The 21,569-nt window shown below is 38.0% G+C and overlaps 1 protein-coding gene across 3 annotated transcripts in view; it reads left to right on the top strand.

The window, feature by feature from the left end:
• The window catches only part of PHKA1 (phosphorylase kinase regulatory subunit alpha 1), a 150,786-nt gene that overhangs the window by 42,370 nt on the left and 86,847 nt on the right, over nt 1-21,569 (top strand). For all 3 annotated transcript variants that reach the window (XM_032331389.1, XM_032331388.1, XM_032331390.1), the window contains exons 7-13: nt 137-235; nt 1,225-1,371; nt 2,337-2,390; nt 3,910-4,032; nt 7,296-7,391; nt 8,304-8,411; nt 10,337-10,415. In XM_032331389.1, coding sequence (XP_032187280.1) covers nt 137-235; nt 1,225-1,371; nt 2,337-2,390; nt 3,910-4,032; nt 7,296-7,391; nt 8,304-8,411; nt 10,337-10,415 — 706 coding nt within the window. The remainder of the gene's footprint in view (nt 1-136; nt 236-1,224; nt 1,372-2,336; nt 2,391-3,909; nt 4,033-7,295; nt 7,392-8,303; nt 8,412-10,336; nt 10,416-21,569) is intronic.

Below are 21,569 nucleotides of genomic sequence, written 5' to 3'. Positions count from 1 at the left end.
TAAAGAATGCCACGTTGTTTTTTCTGTTCTCCTAAACATATTCAAAATGACTTCGTATGCACTGATATGATACTGGGGTACAGGGAGAAGAAATCCGTAATTTTTGTGGAAAACGTACTTTCTTTGCTCTTCATAGGCAGCCCTGGAAGCCCTGGATGAACTGGACCTGTTTGGTGTGAAAGGTGGACCCCAATCAGTTATCCATGTCCTGGCTGATGAAGTGCAGCACTGCCAAGTAAGAGAATAATGAACAACATAGAAAATGTTATTCTTACCAGACTCATAATGAGCATAGCCTTGAGAATAAAGAGACTTCAGAGTACATAATCTGATTTATTACCATGTGCCAAAAATGTTTTCTCCAATCTTCCTGTGCTAAGAATAAGCCTGATATAGCATGAACTATAACATAGATCATAGTACTATTCTCTCATCCATGGTTATAAAAGGATCCCATCATAGTATGTGGAATTCTCCACTGTTGTCCTATCAAGCGCCTGTGGGGTCTCCTTCTTTTCTAAATACACCAAGAGAGCAAGAGGTGACTTATTTTGAGAGTTCTTCTTGATAGTGGCTTTGAAACATTCTCTTGTCCCCAGTTGACTCTAGGTTTAGATGTTTGGAGATTAGACTGTTTAAGTGGTAAATATGTATCTTTACTTTTGTTTAGGGGTACTCTTTGTATTGAAAGAGTTAGGTTCTTCTCATTGGCAAGATGTCTTTCTCCATCTTCAACCCCTGATTAGATAACAATAATGAAAATAAACTCATCTTCTCACTTTAAAAATGTGAAATTTTCCCTGGAAGAGATAAATGTCAGCAGTGTAGAAGCTGAGCCTTCCACATCCTGCTTTCTCAGCAGCTACATTTTCTCTTATCTTTACACTTCAGTGGTTGCTAATGGAGCAAGGGGATTGTGGACAGATGATGTATAGAGTGTTCTTTATCCATTAGCAGCTGTTTCAAAATCAGGATTGGGAACCATTGAGAGCAGTATTAAGACAAAGGATGATGTACAGAAATAGCTAGTTTTCTAAGCTCTCACTTAGAAGGTATTATTGAATTATTATGGAATTCACCATTGAATATAATTGAATCATTATTATGGTAGATTTTCTCCCAAATGATCCTCTTCCACATTGATCTTTTGACTAAAGCTGTCAGTTTTATAATCCCAAGTTATTTGCTAATGTGCCACTTTTGACTTCCTTTCTTCTTTTTCAGTCTATCCTTAATTCAATACTCCCCCGTGCTTCAACATCCAAAGAGGTAGATGCTAGTCTGCTTTCAGTTATTTCCTTCCCAGCCTTTGCAGTAGAGGATAGCCAGTTGGTAGAGCTCACAAAGCAAGAAATCATCACCAAGCTTCAGGTATGTCCATATGTGCCCTTCTTTTCTTTAAGGCTTTGACTTAAAGGACAAATTAATACTGTTGGGGGCCTTGAGTCAGTGATTTAACCAAATGATCAGAGTTAACACCACCAGTAATAAAACATACTGATGTCATGTACCCCTGATACAGTGCCCTGAAAAGTGCACAGCACCAGTGTGGTGTCCGTGCAAATAATGCCTTATCTCAGTCTAATCATGAGAAGACACCAGACAAAACCAAATTGAGGGACATTCTACAGATAACTGATGAGCTCTTCAAAAGCATCAAGGTGATAAAAAACAAGGAAAGACTGAAGAACTGTCACAGATTGGAAGAGACTAAGGAGATATGATAACTGAATGCAGTAGGATCCTGAAATGGATTTTGGAACAGGAAAAAAAAAGCCATTAGTGGAAAAACTGGTGAAATCCAAATAAGTTCTCTAGTTTGGTCAATAGTATTGTACAAAGGTTAATTTTTTAGCTTTGATAATATAGAAGGACAGTGGATAAAGGGTAACAGGGATTCTCTGTACTGTTTCTGCAACTCTTCTGTAAGTTTCAGATTATCTCAAAATTTTGAAAAAATATATGTTGTCTTTTTTTAAAAAGCCTGTTGCTCTCTTATGAGCTCTGTGAGCAGGACAACACAGATTAGTAATTGGGCTGTTATAGACTTACACTGTGGTGGAAAGTGATGGAGAAGATAATATTAGAAACTCTGCTTTAGGGAAGAGCCTGTAACTTAGCCCTCACTTAAACTCACATTGATTGCTGAAATCAGTTTCTGCTGCTGGTCTGATATCAGAGGTTTTTTTTTAATTACATTTTATTATTTTTTTTAAATACTATATCTGTGTTGGTGATAGGTCGGCACGTGTAGCTGTTGCAAAGGATGTATTTCTGATGCATTATATGACTGCACCAACGTACATGCTTCTGACTTCTTTTCTCTGCATTCCTAGGGCCGTTATGGTTGCTGTCGCTTTCTACGAGATGGATATAAAACTCCTAAAGAGGTAGATTTCTTTTACCCAAAATGAATCCACGATAGAATGGTCACTACTCTCTGCAGTCCATTCAGAGAAAATACTTGATGTATTATACGTTGGCTACCTGAACATATTTTTTTTTTAAAATGTACTCAAAAGACAAAATACTAAGCTCACTGGTGATACTCAAAATAATCACACAATAAGATCAAAATAACTCATGTTTGCTACCTTCGTTGGGCTTAGTTGCCAAGTTCAGTTTGTGAGTCTTTGTGGACTAAATAAATTAGAGGAAGGTGCAGTCCTTCCACTTCTTTTTTTTTAAAGATTTTATCTATTTGACAGAGATCACAAGTAGACAGAGAGGCAGGCAGAGAGAGGGAGAAGCAGGATCCCTGCTGAGCAGAAAGCCTGATGCAGGCCTTGATCCCAGGACCCTGAGATCATGACCTGAGCGGAAGGCAGAGACTTAACCCTCTGAGCCACCCAGGTGCCCCCAGTTCTTTCACTTCTTGCAGCTGGTTGGTTTCAGGAAAGAGCTACTGATAGATGCTTAAATTAGTGGATGAAAGTTTAAGCAGAAACAGAATATTTGAATAGTCTCAAAGTATCTCCCTTCCAAATATTTCATGATTACTAAGGGGGAAAGGCTTTCCTTCGATAGATCTTTCTGGCCCTTTTCCACCTTTTGCAGTTGGTTAGTTCTAAACAGTACCTGATCTTGAAAAGTTAATATCTTCTGTTCCACTAATCAGAAGTTCTCTGCAGAACTGTCAGTGGAGAAAATTATTATTAAAGGGAATGAATGGTCAAGAAGAAGCACTTCACTGGCAATGTAAACATTGTTTAAGGCTTTTTTTAATCATTGAGCTCAAACTCTTCTGGTCTACTTCCCTTCTTCCACTTTATTCTTTAGCCCTATTGATTTCTATCTCTACCAACCAATTAAAATTATGCTTCAAAATATCATCAAAATCTCCTAAGTGATTAATCCATTAGTCTTTACCCCATCCTTATTATACTTGACTTCTCTGTAGTACAGTACTGTTACCTACCTGTCCTCCATTTTCTTGACATTCTCTTCCCATTTAGTTTATACAACACTACACTATCCCAATTCTTCGCTTTTTGTTCTTTCCTCACCATACGATGAGGGTTTACCAAGATTCTGCTCTTGGGTAATCTGTTCACTATATGTATGTATTACATCTGTAACTTGTGCTTCAAGTGTCACCTCAACGAGCATGGTTCCTGAACCCTTGTAAACATTTCTATTTGTATGTTCTGCTGCTACCTCAAACTTAACAAATATAAAATCACAATGAATCTCACTTCTACATATACCTACCCATGGTATCATTGTTATCCCAGTTCTACTAGTTACAAGTCACATCACAAAGTACTCTCAAAGGGAGGGAGAATCTGTACATGCCCTGCCTTCTCTGAAATAATCAGAAGCAAAAAGCTGTATTGTGATACCTTTGAATTAAAGACAGATGGCTGACTTTGCAGTGATAAGATAAACTTAATATTGTGTTTTTACCAGGATCCCAGTCGCCTATACTATGAACCATCTGAGCTGAAGTTATTTGAAAACATTGAGTGTGAATGGCCACTGTTCTGGACGTACTTTATCCTCGATGGGGTCTTCAGTGGCAATGCAGCACAGGTAATATGCTGGGGAAAGAGACTTTCAGCAGAATGTTTTTCGTATGTCTTCCTCTTTCGGTTAATGGCTGTGCTGACCCTGTGACCAAATGGAAGTCTTCCCTAATAGGGAAGAGACAGAGTCTTCTAGAGTCTTCTAGAGACTGATACTTGAGGGCACTAGGTTAAGAATTGGAAGGCCTTTATGTTGCCATTATTCAGACTTGGCTTTTAACAAACATAGAGAGCAAAATGGCAAGCTCTGTCCACTTGCTTCAGTTGTTAGAGGTACTTGACTTTTCTTCCTGGCTCTGTGTGTGTGTGTGTGTGTGTGTGTGTATGTGTGTGTATGTATATATATATAAAATCTTGGAAATGGTGTTCTGACTTTAGCCCCCACAAAAAAAAAAAACAACGACCCATTTGTCTGGTCCTTGCCCCCCCAAACATGACCATCATCACCTTTTTGGTATATATATACAATGGAATACTATGCACCCAGCAAAAGAAATGAAATCTTGGCATTTGCGACGATGTAGATGGAACTAGAGGGTACTATGCTTAGCAAAATAAGTCAGTTGGAGAAAGACAACTATCATATGATCTCCCTGATATGAGAAAGTGGAGATGCAACATGGGGGGTTTGGGGGGTAGGAAAAGAATAAATGAAACAAGATGGGATTGGGAGGGAGACAAACCATAAGAGACTCTTAATCTCACAAAACAAACTGAGGGTTGCTGGGGGAAGGGAGGTAGGGAGAGGGTGGTGGGGTTATGGACATTGGGGAGGATATGTGCTATGGTGAGTGCTGTGAAGTATGTAAACCTGGCAATTCATAGACCTGTACCCCTGGGGTTTATAAAAAAATTTTTTATAAAAAATTTTAAATTATTAAAATTTTTAATAAAAATTTTGTTTATAAAAAAATTTTTAAATTATTAAAAAAAAAAAGAAACCATCTTTGGAAAGTAGTGAGACTGGGAGATTTGATCAAGGAAGTTTAGAGTCAGGCATTCTACAAATTGGCTATGGTCTAAACTTGAACATAAATCCAACACATTTGGAAGTCATTTATACTTGGCTACATAAAACACAATTTTGTGTAATTTTAATGCTTTGGCCAATATTTATCTGTAACTGCCAATATCACTTAAATAATAGGGCTACACCAAAGTTTCATGGGCCGCAAAGTGCTGTTTTACTCTAAATTTCAGTAAATTAAAAGCCCTTTTAAAGAAAGCAAATGAGCGGTAATAGAAATAACCCACCCTATTTTGATTCTACCATTTTTCTCAGTCCTTCCCAAATTCCACAGAATTTTTTATAAGAAACTTTTCTTCCTCAAAGAAAGATGCATTTATCAAATGTGCCTACTAAGTACAAAGCACATTCAGGCTTTTTGGACTTGGGGCGGGGGAAGAGTTGGGAAACCTGGATTCTTTTTTACTCATTTTTTTCCTGCTTCCCCCTGACTCTTGTTTTTAAAAGTTTTTATTTATTTATTTGAAAAAAGAGAGAGAGCACAAGTAGGAAGGAGGATCAGAGGGCGGGGGAGAAACAGACTCCCCAGTGAGCACAGAGCCCAATGCAAGGCTCTATCCCAGGACCCTGGGATCATGATTTGAGCCTAAGGCAAGGTTTAACTGACTGAGCCACCCAGGCGCCTGATTCCTTCCTGACACTTGAGTAGCCCAAATACAGTCATTGAATTCTTTGGTCTCTGTATACAATGGAAATAGTTTTTCACTCTTCTTTGAAGAAGGAGATGTCCCTAAAGTTGTTTTTTTTTAACCTCACAGCTGAAGATATACCATACGCACAAGAGACAGTTCAGCTATAATGACATATATGTTTCTTGAAATATATATGTCATATATGACATATATGTTTCTTGAAAATCACCATCTCTGCATATTTGAGAAATAAAAACTATAGGTCTCATGGGAAAATGAGGTTGGGACACAACATTTAAAAAGTTTGCCAGAAGTACATACAAAATTATAGGAACCTGATAAACACAGAATTATAACTTTATGCACATGAAATGGTTAAGAAATACATAAATACCACAGTAAATATGGCACTTGTACCTTAAAAAATACCTTAGGTTTGCTCACAGATAAATGTACACCCATGTTCCTGCCAGCTCACCTGACGGATTCCCATGCCCACCACCCTGCATGCCAGAGGAAAGGAACAAGAAAGATGGCAAAGGAGTGAGGAGAAGGAGAAAAAGAACATAGAACAGGCAGGATGAATACAAAACAAATTGAGGAGAAAGGGGAAGAAAGGAAAGAGAAGGGAAGGTACACAGAGTCATGGAGCTAGGCTGGCTGTGGGAAGGGAGCAGCTCAGGAGTGATTTTGAAGCAGTAGAAGGAGTGTTACCTGAAATCGGACAGAAAGTTCTAACATGGAATATGCATGAGTGTGGTTCATTGTCCTCCTGAGGTGTGTGCATGTGTGTGTTTTGGGTGTTCTTACTTGGGCTCAGTTCAGCTGAGTGTACTCTCATGTCAAAATTGTGCATAAGCAGACGTTGAATCCGGGTTCTGCTCAAATTGTCCCTCTTACATCAAACACATTGGAATCAATTTGTATTTTCAAAACAACTGTGATAGCAGAACTGTTTTTTCCACCATAAATTATAGTGCTTTTTTGTGTGTTTGTTTTTGCTTTTTATGTATTACTAATCTAATCTACAATAAATTGTTAAACAAACAAACAAAAAAAAACAATGAACTTCACTACAATGGAAACTTATTTTAGCAGTTAAATGCAGTTTTAAAAGCCAGTACATGTAAAGGTAAGAAGCTCGATTTTGAGTAGTGGATAAAAACAGGCCAGTGGAGGCAGGCTGACTCGGGCTCAAATCCAGGCTCACCTTATACTTGTTGTGTGATCTTCCACAAATTCATAACCTCTTTGAGCCTTATTTTTTTTTCAGTAAAAAAGGCTTTAATTGCTTATACCTCCTAGGATGGTTACTAAAATTAAAGGTGTTATATGCAACTAATGAATCATTGACCAAAACATCAAAAACGAATGATGTGTTATATGTTGGCTAATTGAATTTAAATTGAAAAAATTAAATGTGTTAAAGCACACAAAATTTCTAGCACAGTATCTGGCCTGTAATACACATTTACTAAATGCTACTCTCCTTTCTTTTCCCTTGCCTTAGGTGAATATGCTCCTTTGCAATAGGAACTTCTTTGGCTTTAACCCTCCCTGAGATCCCCAAAGGAAACACTATAAACTTTTTTCCCTTTCTTTTATTTACAGGTTCAAGAATACAGAGAGGCTCTTGAAGCAGTCCTCATCAAGGGCAAAAATGGAGTCCCACTTCTGCCAGAGCTGTACAGTGTTCCTCCAGACAGGGTGAGTTGGACATGCCTTCGTAACATGGAGCTGGGAGAAAGAGGGCCATACCTCAATGGGACTGCTCCATTTGGGTCAAATAATTTCTAATTTTCTGACTTTAATGTTCTCAAAGTGAGTCTTTTGGTATAAGATGATGAAAATATGATTTTAGGCCTTTGAAAATAAATTTTTAAAGCAGTCTCAGGTATGGCGCCATTGCATAGTAAGACAAGGGCAAGACCAAACGTGACAATGGTAGTTTCATGGGTGTGTTACTTATCCTCAAACTCATCAGGATGCATACATTAAATGTAAGGGCCTTTTTATATGTCAACCACACCTCAGTTTTCAAAAATTAATTGTTCAGAGATCGATTAAAAAAAAAAAAACCTAAAGGCTGAGAGTGATACAGAGTTCAGTAGGCAGAACTAGAGTGAAGTTCTGTGTGAACTCTCAAGATTTGGTATTCTCTGCTTTGAGGCCAGTAATCTGGGATTGTTTACAACATACTTGTATGTCTTCATTTTCCTGCAATGCCAGTTGGGAGCACCATTGTTCATCTTCTCCATTCCAAAGGAGCATTAGCCATGGGAGAGTCTCTGTCTTCCATTCAGGTGGAGACGGTTGGAATAAGCTCCCAGCAGCATCAGCAGCATCATCTGAGAGCTTGTTAGAAATGCAGTTCTCGGACCTCTCTCCACACCTACTCAGTCAGAATATGCCTTTGGACAAAATCCTCAGGTGATTTGTGTGTATACACATTTAGAGGAGCCTTTCCCTAGACTGGAGTCATAGGGCTTGACTTTTCAGTGAATTATATTTGTAACTGTTCTATAGGGTATGAGTCACAATCCAGATTCAGCCTTTCTGTTGTCCAGTATCTTTAACCTTCCGTCACCTTTTATGTGGCTTCTTTATCTTTTCTTTTAGGTTGATGAAGAATATCAAAATCCTCACACTGTGGACCGGGTCCCCATGGGCAAGTTGCCACATATGTGGGGTCAGTCTCTGTACATCTTGGGAAGCTTGATGGCAGAGGTAAGGGGAAACTTCAAGGCACTTCCACTTTTTTTCTTCTTTAGTCATTATAATAATCAGATTTGTGAGTAGCTCATTAAATCTGGATCTTTCTTTTGTCCTTTATATTCTGCCTTAATTATATCTTTTCCTCGGGTCAGGTCCTTAGAGTGGAAGCATGACCAATCCTTGACTAAAATCTTTTCCCCCTGGCAACCATGTCTCTCATACTGCCCAGGGCATCTTACTTTGGCACCGGACTTGGAGCTGCTCTCCTATCAGGGACTAGATCTTGCCCTTTCAGAACAGCCCCCCACACACACACGGTGCTTTGCCTGGTGATGGATGCATGTACTTGTGCTTAGATGGTAATGATGACTGATAATGGATTTAACTATTAACTTTTTCAAGAAGTATAATGTTTCATTATTTAATTGAATAAACTGATTAGATAATTTTAGGTACCATGAAAAGTGGTTGGGAACATAATTTTTAAAAATTTATTGTTTGTATACTTTTTGCTGTGGGGCTTTTTAAATGTTTTTTATGTTAAATTCAGTTGAAACAACACCTTTTTGCCTTTAAAAAAAAAAAGATTTATTTATTTCTTTACTTGAGAGAGAGCACTCATGTGTAAGCAGGGGGCGGGGCAGAGGGAGAGGTAGAGAAATCCTTAAGCAGATTTCCCGCTGAATGTGGAGCGCCACACAGGGCTTGATTCCAGGACCCCAAGATCATGACCTAAGCCAAAATCAAGAGTCAGATGCTCAATGACTGAGCCACCCAGGTGCCCCTTGGTTGAAACAGCTCTTAGTGAAGCACTTGGGAATTTCGTACTTAACGTCCAGCTTATTTTTGATATTGTCAGCTATAGTAAGGGCTCTCTTTCTCAAAGTTTTCCAGATTTATAGACAAATCTATTTCCCCATTGTAGGTTCTTATGGTAACCTATAAGTGAGGCTCCTAGAAGATCCGAGGTGGTACTTAGCTGTCCTTTCTGAGCCATATTCTTTGACCTGTTTATGTATGACTGTTTATTTTCTGCAGCTGTTTTTTGTTCACTCTGTTTTGGATTTTTTTTCTCAGTTTTATTGAGGTATAATTGACATACATTAATGTGAATTTCAGGTATACTGCAAAAAAGGTTTGATTATCTTTAGTTGATATTATGAATAATATAGCAATAATGAGCAGAAAGATCTGCTTAAAGTAATCTTGACCTGATGACTTTCTCATTAAATTAAATGTGTGAAAAAGGAGGAGGTGAATGGTGTTTTTAAGGGTAAAATGGGTGAATTCATCCCATTTCATCAAGGACAGAAATTCAAGTCAAAATGTATCTGCTGGAGTGCCTGAGTGGCACAGTAAGTTGAGCATCTGACTCTTCAGTTTTGGCTCAGATTATAATATCAGTGTCCTGGGATCGAGCCCCACATTGGACTCTGTGCTCAGCCCGGAGTCTGCTGGAGATTCTCTCCCTCTCCCTCTGCTCTTCCTCCTGTGCACTCTCTCTCTCACACACACACAAATAAATAAATATTTCAAAAAAAAAGATATCTGCTGATCAGAAAGTATAGCAGTCACATGAACAAATGAGAAAGCAACAAGACTTAAATTATTGATGATAAGCATTGTGATCTGATTGTCTGATTATATACATCCAGAGAAGGTGGAGGTATAACTAAAAAAAAAAAAAAACTTTCTGCTTGTCACTTGTATTTCCAACAAAGAACTTGTGGCCACCACCAGAAATTAATTCCAGAAGAAATTAATTTGAATGTGAATTCAGGGTTCAGACTTTTTTATAGTGAAGCTATTTGTTTCCTTTCCATACCTGCCTCTTACATGTTAAAGGGCAGGTTTTTGGCACTGGTACATTGTTTCTCCTCAAACATTAGCTTTTTCTTTGAAAAATAATAATCTGTCTTTTTATGGTTTTTCTTTAGGGATTTTTAGCTCCTGGAGAAATTGATCCCCTAAATCGAAGGTTTTCTACAGTACCAAAGCCAGATGTTGTGGTTCAAGGTATGGATTTTTATTCCCAGCAGCAGAAACTTTATATTAACGATCTGTTTTGGACTAGTAAATGAAGACTTTGCTGTTTATCATTGGTTTTGTTAGGCTTCAAAATGTATACAATGAACTCAGTTCTTTTTGGTTTCAAGATTGCTATTAATCATGAGCAAAATGCTTTGTAAGTGATGTTGACACTCTTAACCACTTATTATTTCTAGAAACTCTTTTTAGTTGTCATGATATTGTAACCTTTAGATTCTCTCTTTCTTTCTGAACATTCCTTCTGTGCTTTTTCTGTTAATACTCCTTTCTTCTCATGCCCTTTTAATGGTTGTATACTTAATCTTACATTGTTGTCTCTGTATTTACACTCTATGTTAGTTTGCTAGTGCTGCCTCCTTCAAAATACGTTTGCTTCCATGGATTCAACTATTCCTTCTTTGGAGAGTACTGAAAACCTTTATTTTTTGTTCCTAACAATTTAAATTTTGAGGTTATCTACTCTATGCAAAACACTGAGCTAAGGTCTATAAATTCAAGTCCCAATATCTATGAAACATCTTTATCACTGATACTTCAAATGTAAAACTGACCTCTTTTGTCTCCATCCCATCCTTTCTCCTCTCTCATGATAAGTAGATCTTTCTACCTTCCTTATCTCTTGTCATTATTATTTTAGTCTCCTAGGATATAAAGTTCCAAGTGATTTTTTAAATTATTTTTATTAACATATAATGTATTGTTTGCACCAGGGATACAGGTCTGTGACTCATCAGGCTTATACATTTCACAGCACTCACCATAGCACATACCCTCCCCAATGTCCATAACCCCACCACCCCATCCCTACCCCCCCCAGCAACCCTCAGTTTGTTTTGTGAGATTAAGAGTCTCTTATGGTTTATCTCCCTCCCAATCCCATCTTGTTTCATTTTTTCCTTCTTGACCCTCCAGCGACCTAATCCAGTACTAAGCTCCTATAAAATGTCTCTCTGGTCACTTGACTTCTGGGTTGGTGCTATATGGGAAATAATCCTGTGTATTTTATTCTTCCATTCCCATAAGACACTTTGTTCTCCTTCGAGGCTTATGCCATCTGACTGTATTGATCTCCTGGTTGCTCTAATTCATTCATTTAGCATACAGCCTTCCTCTTCTTCCCCAATTCCTGCCATAGTGCTAGATTTCAGCATCATAATAAGTACTAACATTTTAGCCTCAAAATTCTTGGATACCCATAAATCTAGTGGCCTTTTCCTCTACCTCTATGTTATCCACTCATTTTGAGGACCAAACTTTAGAACTATTCCACCTCATATATCTCCCATTTCAGAAAATTCCAGTTTATGGTCGTAGCTATACATTATTTCAGTTTTCTTTTTCTGGCCCATGGCACTGTATCTATTGTCTCTGAGTCTGCTCTTCCCTATTTGTTGATAATTTAAATATCTTAATCACCCATGCACCATAATTCTACTATACCCACCAGAAAAAACATATCAATCAATCTTATAGTCTGTATTTTCTTTTTTATTAAGTTTTTTATTTTAATTCCAGTATAGTTAACATAAAATGTTATATTAGAATCAGATGTACAATATAGTGAATCAACCATTCTATACCTTACTCAGTGCTCATCACAATAAGTGTACTCTTTAATCCCATCACCTATTTCAACCATTTCCCCACCACCACCACCAAGCTCCCCTCTGGTAACCATCAGTTTTTCTCTATAGTCTCTTTCTTGATTTGTCTCTCTTTTTTTCCTTTGCTTCTTTTTCTTAAATTCCATGTATTAGTAAAATCATATGGTATTTCATATATATATATATATGTATATATATACATATATATACATACATACATATATACCACCTCTTCTTTATTCATCTATCAGTAGACATTTGGCTGCTTCCATAATGTTGCTATTATAGATAATACTGCCATAACACAAGGGTGCATATATCCCTTTGAATTAGTATTTTTATATTCTTTGGTTAAATACCCAGTAGTGTGATTAAGGGATCTTTGGATAGTTCTATTTTTAACTTTTTAAGGAAACTCCATACTGTTTTCCACAGTAGCTACAGCAGTTTGCATTCCCACCAACAGTGTAAGAGCTTTTTTTCTTCATATCTCAACAACACTTGTTGTTTCTTATGTTTTTTATTTTAGCCATTCTGACTGGTATGAGATGATTATCTCATTGTAGGTTTGCTTTGCATTTCCCTGAAGATGAATGATGTTGAGCATCTTTTCATGTGTCTGGTGGCCATCTGGATGTCTTATTTGGAGAAATGTCTGTTTATGTCTTCTGCCCATTTTTTAATTGGATTATGTGTTTTTTTGGGTGTTGACTTATATTAGTTCTTTATATATTTTTATACTAACCCTTTATCAGATATATCATTTGCAAATATCCTCTCCCATTCAGTAGCTTGTCTTTTAGTTTTGCTATGCAGAAGCTTCTTATTTTGAGGTAGTTACAATAGTTTATTTTTGCTTTTGTTTCCCTTGCTTTTGCAAACAGATCTAGAGAGAAGTTGCTCTGGCCTAGGTCAAAGAGGTTGCTGCCTGTGTGCTCCTCTAGGATTTTGATAGTTCCTGTCTCAAATTTAGGCCTTTAATCCATTTTGAGTTTATTTTTTTGTATGGCGTAAGAAACTGATCCAGTTCCATTCATTTACATGTAGCCATCCAGCTTTCCCAGTGCCATTTATTAAAGAGACTGTTTTTCCCATTGGGTATTCTTTCCTCCTTTGTTGAAGATTAATTGACCATATAGTTGGGTTTATTTCTGAGCTTTCTATTCTGTTCTACTGATCTATATGTCTATTTTTATACTAGTACCATACTGTTTTGATTACAAGAGCTTTGTAATACAACTTGGAGTCTGGAATTGTGATACCTCCCATTTTGTTTTTCTTTTTTGAGTTTGACTTGCCTATCTGGGGTCTTTTGTGGTTCCATGCAAATTTTAGGATTGTTTGTTCTTGTTCTGTGAAAAATGCTGTAGGTATTTTGTTAGGGAGAGCATTAAATCTCTAGATTTCTTTGGATAGTATAGATATTTGAACAATGTGTGTTCTTCTAAGCCATGAGCATGGAATGTCTTTCAGTTTCTTTGCATCATCTTGAATTTCTTTCATCAGTGTTTTATGTTTTCAGAGTTTAAGTCTTTTACCTTTTCAGAGTATAAGTCTTTTACCTTTTTGGTTAAGTTTAGTCATAGATATTTTGTTATTCTTGGTGAAATTATAAAAGGGACTGTTTTCTTAATTTCATTTTCTGTAGCTTCGTTGTTAGTATAGAGCGATGCAACAGATTTCTGTACATTGATTTTGTGTCCTGCAACTTTTCTGAATTCATTTATCAGTTCTAGTAGTGTTTTGGTGGAGTCTTTAGGGTTTCTATATAGAGTATCATGTCATCTGCACATACTGAAAATTTTATTTTTCCTTACCAATTTGGATGCCTTTTATTTCTTTTTGTTGTCTGATCACTATAGCTAGGACTATCCTATGTTGTATAAAACTGGTAAGGGTGGTCGGAGGGGAGGAGTCAAGATGGCGGAGAAGTAGCAAGCTGAGACTACATCAGCTAGCAGGAGATCAAGTAGATACCTTATCTAAAGATTACAAACACCTGCAAATCCATCGGCAGATCGAAGAGAAGAAGAACAGCAATTCTGGAAACAGAAAAACAACCACTTTCTGAAAGGTAGGACTGGCGGAGACGTGAATCCAAAGCAACGGGAAGATAGACCCCGGGGGGAGGGGCCGGCTCCCGGCAAGCGGCGGAGCAAGGCGCACAAAATCAGGACTTTTAAAAGTCTGTTCCGCTGAGGGACATCGCTCCAGAGGCTAAACAGGGGCGAAGCCCACGCGGGGTCAGCATGGCCTCAGGTCCCGCAGGGTCACAGAAGGATTGGGGGTGTCTGAGTGTTGCAGAACTTGCGGGTATTGGAACGGGAAAGCCGGCTACAGAGACAGAGCCAACATTAAGATCACAGCTCGGGGTTACCTTGAACCGGTCGCAGGCTCGGTGAACTCGGAGTGCGGCCGGAGGTCAGGCAGACGGGAGTAACTGGGCGCTGTTCTGTGAGGGCGCACTGAGGAGTGGGGCCCCGGGCTTTCAGCTCTTCCGGGCTGGAGACCAGGAGGCTGCCATTTGTATTCCCGTCCTCCGGAACTCTACGGAAAGCGCTCAGGGAACAAAAGCGCCTGAAAGCAAACCCGAGCGGATTGCTCAGCCCGGCCCCTGGTAAGGGCGGTGCAATTCCGCCTGGGGCAAAGACACTTGAGAATCACTACACCAGGCCCCTCTCCCAGAAGATCAACAAGAAATCCATCCAAGACCAAGTTCACCTACCAAGGAGTGCGGTTTCAATACCAAGGAGAGCAGCAGAATTCCAGAGGAGGAGAAAGCAAAGCACGGAATTCATGGCTTTCTCCCTGTGATTTTCTTTTTTTTTTTCCCTGTGATTTTTTTAGTCTTGCAGTTAATTTAATTTTTTTCTTTTTAATTTTCTTCTCTTCTTCTGCTAAAATTTTTTTTAACTTTTACCCTTTTCTTTTTTAACGTTTTTTAACTAGTTTATCTAATATATATATTTTTTCCTTTTTATATTTTTCTTTATTCCTTTTATTTTTTTTAATTCTTTTATTTTATTTTTTTTATTTATTTTTTTCTTTCTTTCTTTTTGAACCTCTTTTTATCCCCTTTCTCCCCCGTCACGATTTGCGATCTCTTCTGATTTGGTTAAAGCATATTGTCCTGGGGTTGTTGCCACCCTTTTAGTATTTTACTTGCTCCTTCATATACTCTTACCTGGACAAAATGACAAGGCGGAAAAATTCACCACAAAAAAAAGAGCAAGAGGCAGTACTGAAGGCTAGGGACCTAATCAATACAGACATTGGTAATATGTCAGATCTAGAGTTCAGAATGACAATTCTCAAGGTTCTAGCCGGGCTCGAAAAAGGCATGGAAGATATTAGAGAAACCCTCTCGGGAGATATAAAAGCCTTTTCTGGAGAAATAAAAGAACTAAAATCTAACCAAGTTGAAATAAAAAAAGCTATTAATGAGGTGCAATCAAAAATGGAGGCTCTCACTGCTAGGATAAATGAGGCAGAAGAAAGAATTAGTGATATAGAAGACCAAATGATAGAGAATAAAGAAGCTGAGCAAAAGAGGGACAAACAGCTATGGGAACATGAGGGGAGAATTCGAGAGATAAGTGACACCATAAGACGAAACAACATTAGAATAATTGGGATTCCAGAAGAAGAAGAAAGAGAGAGGGGAGCAGAAGGTATACTGGAGAGAATTATTGGGGAGAATTTCCCCAATATGGCAAAGGGAACGAGCATCAAAATTCAGGAGGTTCAGAGAACACCCCTCAAAATCAATAAGAATAGGCCCACACCCCGTCACCTAATAGTAAAATTTACAAGTCTCAGTGACAAAGAGAAAATCCTGAAAGCAGCCCAGGAAAAGAAGTCTGTAACATACAATGGTAAAAATATTAGATTGGCAGCTGACTTATCCACAGAGACCTGGCAGGCCAGAAAGAGCTGGCATGATATTTTCAGAGCACTAAACGAGAAAAACATGCAGCCAAGAATACTATATCCAGCTAGGCTATCACTGAAAATAGAAGGAGAGATTAAAAGCTTCCAGGACAAACAAAAACTGAAAGAATTTGCAAACACCAAACCAGCTCTACAGGAAATATTGAAAGGGGTCCTCTAAGCAAAGAGAGAGCCTACAAGTGGTAGATCAGAAAGGAACAGAGACCATATACAGTAACAGTCACCTTACAGGCAATACAATGGCACTCAATTCATATCTCTCAATAGTTACCCTGAATGTTAATGGGCTAAATGCCCCAATCAAAAGACACAGGGTATCAGAATGGATAAAAAAACAAAACCCATCTATATGTTGCCTCCAAGAAACTCATTTTAAGCCCGAAGACACCTCCAGATTTAAAGTGAGGGGGTGGAAAAGAATTTACCATGCTAATGGACATCAGAAGAAAGCAGGAGTGGCAATCCTTATATCAGATCAATTAGATTTTAAGCCAAAGACTATAATAAGAGATGAGGAAGGACACTATATCATACTCAAAGGGTCTGTCCAACAAGAAGATCTAACAATTTTAAATATCTATGCCTCCAAAGTAGGAGCAGCCAACTATATAAACCAATTGATAACAAAATCAAAGAAACACATAAACAATAATACAATAATAGTAGGGGACTTTAACACTCCCCTCACTGAAATGGACAGATCATCCAAGCAAAAGATCAGCAAGGAAATAAAGGCCTTAAACGACACACTGGACCAGACGGACATCACAGATATATTCAGAACATTTCAACCCAAAGCAACAGAATACACATTCTTCTCTAGTTCACGTGGAGCATTCTCCAGAATAGATCACATCCTCTGTCCTAAATCAGGACTCAACCGGTATCAAAAGATTGGGATCATTCCCTGCATATTTTCAGATCACAATGCTCTGAAGCTAGAACTCAACCACAAGAGGAAGTTTGGAAAGAACCCAAATACATGGAGACTAAACATCATCCTTCTACAGAATGAATGGGCCAACCGGGAAATTAAAGAAGAATTGAAAAAAATCATGGAAACAAATGAGAATGAAAATACAACGGTTCAAAATCTGTGGGACACAACAAAGGCAGTCCTGAGAGGAAAATATATAGCGGTACAAGCCTTCCTCAAGAAACAAGAAAGGTCTCAGGTACACAACCTAACCCTACACCTAAAGGAGCTGGAGAAAGAACAAGAAAGAAACCCTAAGCCCAGCTGGAGAAGAGAAATCATAAAGATCAGAGCAGAAATCAATGAAATAGAAACCAAAAAGACAATAGAGCAAATCAACGAAACTAGGAGCTGGTTCTTTGAAAGAATTAATAACATTGATAAACCCCTGGCCAGACTTATCAAAAAGAAAAGAGAAAGGACCCAAATAAATAAAATCATGAATGAAAGAGGAGAGATCACAACTAACACTAAAGAAATACAAACTATTATAAGAACATACTATGAGCAACTCTACGCCAACAAATGTGACAATCTGGAAGAAATGGATGCATTCTTAGAAACATATAAACTACCACAACTTAACCAGGAAGAAGTAGAAAGCCTGAACAGACCCATAACCAGTAAGGAGACTGAAACAGTCATTAAAAATCTCCAAACAAACAAAATCCCAGGGCCGGACAGCTTCCTGGGGGAATTCTACCAAACATTTAAAGAAGAACTAATTCCTATTCTCCTGAAACTGTTCCAAAAAATAGAAATGGAAGGAAAACTTCCAAACTCATTTTATGAGGCCAGCATCACCTTGATCCCAAAACCAGACAAGGATCCCATCAAAAAAGAGAGCTATAGACCAATATCCTTGATGAACACAGATGCGAAAATTCTCACCAAAATACTAGCCAATAGGAATCAACAGTACATTAAAAGGATTATTCACCACGAGCAAGTGGGATTCATTCCATGGCTGCAAGGTTGGTTCAACATCCGCAAATCATTCAATGTGATACAACACATCAATAAAAGAAAGAACAAGAACCATATGATACTCTCAATAGATGCTGAAAAAGCATTTGACAAAGTACAGCATCCCTTCCTGATCAAAACTCTTCAAAGTGTAGGGATAAAGGACACATACCTCAATATCATCAAAGCCATCTATGAAAAACCCACCGCAAATATCATTCTTAATGGAGAAAAACTGAAATCTTTTCTGCTAAGGTCAGGAACACGGCAGGGATGTCCATTATCACCACTGCTATTCAACATAGTACTAGAAGTCCTAGCCTCAGCAATCAGACAACAAAAGGAAATTAAAGGCATCCAAATCGGCAAAGAAGAAGTCAAATTATCACTCTTCGCAGATGATATGATACTATACGTGGAAAACCCAAAAGACTCCACTCCAAAACTGCTAGAACTTGTCCAGGAATTCAGTAAAGTGTCAGGATATAAAATCTGTGCAAAGAAATCAGTTGCATTTCTCTACACCAACAAGAAGACAGAAGAAAGAGAAATTAAGGAGTCCATCCCATTTACAATTGCACCCAAAACCATAAGATACCTAGGAATAAACCTAACCAAAGAGGCACAGAATCTATACTCAGAAAACTATAAAGTACTCATGAAAGAAATTGAGGAAGACACAAAGAAATGGAAAAATGTTCCATGCTCCTGGATTGGAAGAATAAATATTGTGCAAATGTCTATGCTACCTAAAGCAATCTACACATTTAATGCAATTCCTATCAAAGTACCATCCATCTTTTTCAAAGAAATGGAACAAATAATTCTAAAATTTATATGGAACCAGAAAAGACCTCGAATAGCCAAAGGGATATTGAAAAAGATAGCCAAAGTTGGTGGCATCACAATTCCGGACTTCAAGCTCTATTACAAAGCTGTCATCATCAAGACAGCATGGTACTGGCACAAAAACAGACACATAGATCAATGGAACAGAATAGAGAGCCCAGAAATAGACCTTCAACTCTATGGTCATCTAATCTTCGACAAAGCAGGAAAGAATGTCCAATGGAAAAAAGACAGCCTCTTCAATAAATGGTGTTGGGAAAACTGGACAGCCACATGCAGAAAAATGAAATTGGACCATTTCCTTACACCATACACAAAAATAGACTCAAAATGGATGAAGGACCTCAATGTGAGAATGGAATCCATCAAAATCCTTGAGGAGAACACAGGCACCAACCTCTTCGACCTCAGCCGCAGCAACATCCTCCTAGGAACATCGCCAAAGGCAAGGGAAGCAAGGGCAAAAATGAACTATTGGGATTTCATCAAGATCAAAAGCTTTTGCACAGCAAAGGAAACAGTTAACAAAATCAAAAGACAACTGACAGAATGGGAGAAGATATTTGCAAATGACATATCAGATAAAGGACTAGTGTCCAGAATCTATAAAGAACTTAGCAAACTCAACACCCAAAGAACAAATAATCCAATCAAGAAATGGGCAGAGGACATGAACAGACATTTCTGCAAAGAAGACATCCAGATGGCCAACAGACACATGAAAAAGTGCTCCATATCACTCGGCATCAGGGAAATACAAATCAAAACCACAATGAGATATCACCTCACACCAGTCAGAATGGCTAAAATCAACAAGTCAGGAAATGACAGATGCTGGTGAGGATACGGAGAAAGGGGAACCCTCCTACACTGTTGGTGGGAATGCAAGCTGGTGCAGCCACTCTGGAAAACAGCATGGAGGTTCCTCAGAATGTTGAAAATAGAACAGCCCTATGACCCAGCAATTGCACTACTGGGTATTTACACTAAAGATACAAACGTAGTGTTCCAAAGGGGCACGTGCACCCGATTGTTTATAGCAGCAATGTCCACAATAGCCAAACTATGGAAAGAACCTAGATGTCCATCAACAGATGAATGGATCAAGAAGATGTGGTATATATACACAATGGAATACTATGCAGCCATCAAAAGAAATGAAATCTTGCCATTTGCGACAACATGGATGGAACTAGAGCGTATCATGCTTAGTGAAATAAGTCAAGCAGAGAAAGACAGCTATCATATGATCTCCCTGATATGAGGAAGTGGTGATGCAACATGGGGGCTTAAGTGGGTAGGAGAAGAATCAATGAAACAAGATGGGATTGGGAGGGAGACAAACCATAAGTGACTCTTAATCTTACAAAACAAAGTGAGGGTTGCTGGGGGGAGGGGGGTTGGGAGAAGGGGCGGTGGGCTTATGGACATTGGGAAGGGTATGTGCTTTGGTGAGTGCTGATTCACAGACCTGTACCCCTGGGGATAAAAATACATGTTTATAAAAAATAAAAAATTAAAAAAAAAAAACTGGTAAGGGTGGACATCCTTATCTTTTTATTGACCTTAGGGGAAAAGCTCTCAGTTCATCCCCATTAAGGATGATGTTAACTATAGGGTTTTCATAAATGGTCTTTATTATGTTAAGGTATGTTTCTTCTAAACCTATTTGGTTGAGGGTTTTTTTTTTTAATCATAAATGGATGTTATACTCTGTCAAATGCTTTTTTTTTTGCATTTATTGAAATGGTCATAGGGTTCTTATCCTTCTTCCTCCTGATGTGGTGTATCACATTAATTGATTTGTAAATATTGAACCATGCTTGCCTCCCAGGAATAAATCCCAACTGATCATGGTAAATGGTTTTTTTTAATGCATTGTTGGATTCGGTTTGCTAATATTTTGTTGAGGATTTTTGCATGTATATTTATGAGAGATACTGGCCTCTAGTTCTCTTCTCATGGTGTCCTCATCTGGTTTGGGTATTATGGGATACTAGCCTCACAGAATGAATTTGGAAGTTTTCTTCCTCTTCTAACTTTCAGAATAGTTTGAGAAGAGTATGTATTAACTCTTCTTTAAATGTTTGGTAAAATTCACTTGTGAAGTCCTCTGGTCCTGGACTAAATGTTTAGTAGAATTCGCTTGTGAAGCCCTCTGGTCCTGGACTTTTTGTTTGTTATGTTTATTTGGTTACTGATTTAGTTCAAATTTACTATTTCTTCCTGCTTCAGTTTTGGTCGGTTATATACACCTAAGAATATATCCTTCATATTTCTGTGGTATCGATTGTTATTTCTCCTCTTTCTCCTCTTTCATTTCTGATTTTCTTTGTTTGGGTCTTTCTGTTCTTCTCTTGATAAGTCTGGGTAGAGGTCTATCAATTTTGTTGTTCTTTTCAAAGACCAGCTCCTGCTTTCATTGTTCTGTTCTATTCTTTTTTCAGTTTGTATATTATTTATTTCTGCTCTAATCATCATTGTTTCCTTCTGTCTGCTGGTTTGCGGTTTTGTTTGTTCTTTTTCTAGCTCCTATAAGTGTAAGGTTAGGTTGTTTGTTTGAGATTTTTCTTGCTGTCAACATCCCTCTTAGAATTATTTTTGCTGCATCCCAAAGATTTTGGACCGTTGTGTTTTCATTTTCATTTGTTTCCATGGAATTTTTTATTTCTTCTTTGATTTCCTAGTGGAACCCTTCATTATTTAGTAGCATGTTATTTAATCTCCATGTATTTATCCTCTTTCTAAATTTTTTCTTGTGGTTGATTTCTAGTT

This window comes from Mustela erminea, chromosome X, assembly GCF_009829155.1.
Source record: "Mustela erminea isolate mMusErm1 chromosome X, mMusErm1.Pri, whole genome shotgun sequence".
In the NCBI taxonomy this organism is placed as follows: domain Eukaryota; kingdom Metazoa; phylum Chordata; class Mammalia; order Carnivora; family Mustelidae; genus Mustela; species Mustela erminea.
This window is presented reverse-complemented; position numbering and strand designations above follow the sequence as displayed.